This window comes from Gavialis gangeticus, unplaced genomic scaffold (assembly GCF_001723915.1).
Source record: "Gavialis gangeticus isolate Ggan-Ray unplaced genomic scaffold, GavGan_comp1, whole genome shotgun sequence".
Lineage (NCBI taxonomy): Eukaryota > Metazoa > Chordata > Crocodylia > Gavialidae > Gavialis > Gavialis gangeticus.
In genome coordinates, this window is record NW_017729004.1 from 7,793,699 (window position 1) to 7,796,150 (window position 2,452).

A 2,452-nucleotide genomic window follows, 5' to 3' on the forward strand; every position below is an offset into this window, starting at 1 on the left:
GAACCTGTTGTATTAAAATCCCAGGCAGAAGGTCAGATCCTGTCCTAAAGAGCTTCCAGTCTAAATTAAAGGGTGTGTTTTTCCAACTCTAAGTCTAGATGCTTAAAAACCATTCTGGGCAGTTTAGGGATAGAGCTGAGTGAATAACAGCTTTTTTGGATCGGTACAAAAAACCCAGAAAATACGAGAAAAATCTTGTGTCGGTTGAACTAAAACAGTGTTCTCGTCAAAACAAAACAAAAAAAAGCTCACCTTTCTGATTAATCTCAAAGCTTTTTTGTTTAATTCAGAATAAAAATATTTTAATTCGTTTTGGGGCTATCTGGGGCTTTTTTCTTGAAGTCGGTTTTCTACCAAGAAATGCCATTTCAAAATGAGGAGCTGAGCTGGTTTGCAATGATCAAAGTAAGACATTTTGACATCTGCAGAGTGACAAAAAAATCATTTTGAAAATATTAAAATGAAACGTTTTTAAATTTTCAAAATTCCCCTTCCCCCCCGTTCTTTTTGGCCAAACTCTTTTTTTCCCAGCAAGTTACTTTTTTCTTGATTAAAAAAAAATAAAATGACCCAACCTTCATTAAACATATAATCACTAACATCTGAATCAAGTAATGACCCATTTCTATCTTTTTTCTTTTTTGATTCAGGTTACATCTATCCATCCAGAATGCAGGATATTCCAGCAGGTGGTAAAAGATGAAGCTCTATGTTTACAGAAAAATGAATCGATTTTACCAGATTTTGAAGGTAAGAGACCTAGGACTAATGATACCAATCATGACAAAGTTGGGTCTTCATACAGCTTGCAGTGACATTAGACACATAAGCAAGCATGGCTTTCCTGAGCCAAGAGAAATTTTCCCATTGCTTATGATCGGAAAAGAATTTGTGCCTTGAAGAATATGGGCTTTTTTTGTCTTTTGATTGATTAATGTCAATCAGTATTCACATGCATTGAGATTTTCTAAGTATAATTGAAAATGGAACTTTATAGCTAACAAAAGCAATTCTTCCCCAGTATTATATAAAGGCTAAAACAAGGTATTAAGCGTCAAGATTTTTTAATGTACCTGACTAGGGATTTGGAAAGCTTTAGTTTTCAGACCATCCAACCAGAGACACTTTAAAGAGACCCAGTTTCTAGCAGGATGGATTCCCAACACTTTCTTAAAACCAGACCTCTCATATGTGTAACAGGTTGGGTACAATCAAATAGCAATCCTGAGCCACATTTGAAAATTTTGCATTTCAAGTTAATTTTATTGCCTCAGAACTCAATAAAAGCTTTCTTAGGAGCTTTTTTGGGCAGTGGAGAGAAGGAAAGCCCAGGGGTTAGGGTGCTAATGAGAGATTTGGGGAAGTCATTGAAAGTCACTCTCAAATTTTGCACCTTTCTGGCATTAAGGCGCGTCTGATTAGTAGCTGCCTAGAATGCAGGGGCCGGTTTTTATAGTTAGTGTTTCATAGATGCCAACATGCCTGGGATTTTTCTGCAGTCAACACGTCATGACCATCGTAAGGTTTCTTGGGAAATATGTGAGGTTATTCCTACATGCCTTAGATGAAATCTTAGCCCCATTAAAGTCAAAGACAGAACTCCCATGGATTTCAACTGGTCAGGATTTCACCTTTTGCATCATTTCCTTCAAATCAGCTAAGGCGTAGCTGATGCAGGATACGATGATGAAACAACAGGCCTATACAGCTCAATTTGACAATATAGCTAAATTTAACTACATAGCTAAATTTGCCACTTACCTGACCTGTACGAAACCTATGGGTGGGAATGCTGCCAAAGTGCTAATTATTACATTTTTCTTCTCTTGTTTTCTTGTGTTGTTTTACCAACTGAAAAAAATCTCTCCCTTTTCAAAGCTGATGTTGGTTTTAAGTTGTATGTCTGAGTTTCTCAGAAAAGAAATGGTGCAGCTCAGATGCTAAATTCTCTCCATATAAGGGGTTTAGTCCATCTGTCTGTGTGTCTGTCTGTCTGTCCGTAATGTGCTTGGGGGCATGGCTCCAGCCAGTGCTGCATCAAGAATGCATGTCAAGAATGATGGGCAAGGCATGGTGCCAGTGGACATGGAGTGGCAGTGGGGGGAGGGAGGGTGGGTGGTACGAGGCCAGATGTGAAGTGGTGGGGGGTAGTGTGGAGCCAGATGCAGGGCAGCGGAGGGTGGGAGTGGCACGGGGCTGGATGCAGAGCGGCGGCAGCATGGGGTGGTGGGTGACAGCAAGCTTCCCCCCTGCCCATTCTGGGGAGGTGGTGGTGGTGCTCCGTCCCCGCCCCCTCTCCCCCTCATTATTCTTGATGGGAATTTCACTAGAATATATATAAGACTGTGCACATGGCAGTAAAGCAGGAAAGCACCTTGCCTTTGCACAGCTGCGATGGAGATAGCAGGAGACCATACCACTGAGAATCTAGGCTAAGACAGAATTGCAGAGC

The 2,452-nt window shown here is 40.7% G+C and overlaps 1 protein-coding gene across 1 annotated transcript in view; it reads left to right on the forward strand.

The window, feature by feature from the left end:
• Positions 1 to 360: 360 nt before the first annotated feature.
• LOC109291069 (vasoactive intestinal polypeptide receptor 1-like) overlaps positions 361 to 2,452 on the forward strand; it is a 40,525-nt gene continuing 38,433 nt past the window's right edge. Inside the window, exons 1-2 of the mRNA XM_019507929.1 lie at positions 361 to 405; positions 651 to 750. Of these exons, the coding sequence (XP_019363474.1) occupies positions 361 to 405; positions 651 to 750 (145 nt within the window). The remainder of the gene's footprint in view (positions 406 to 650; positions 751 to 2,452) is intronic.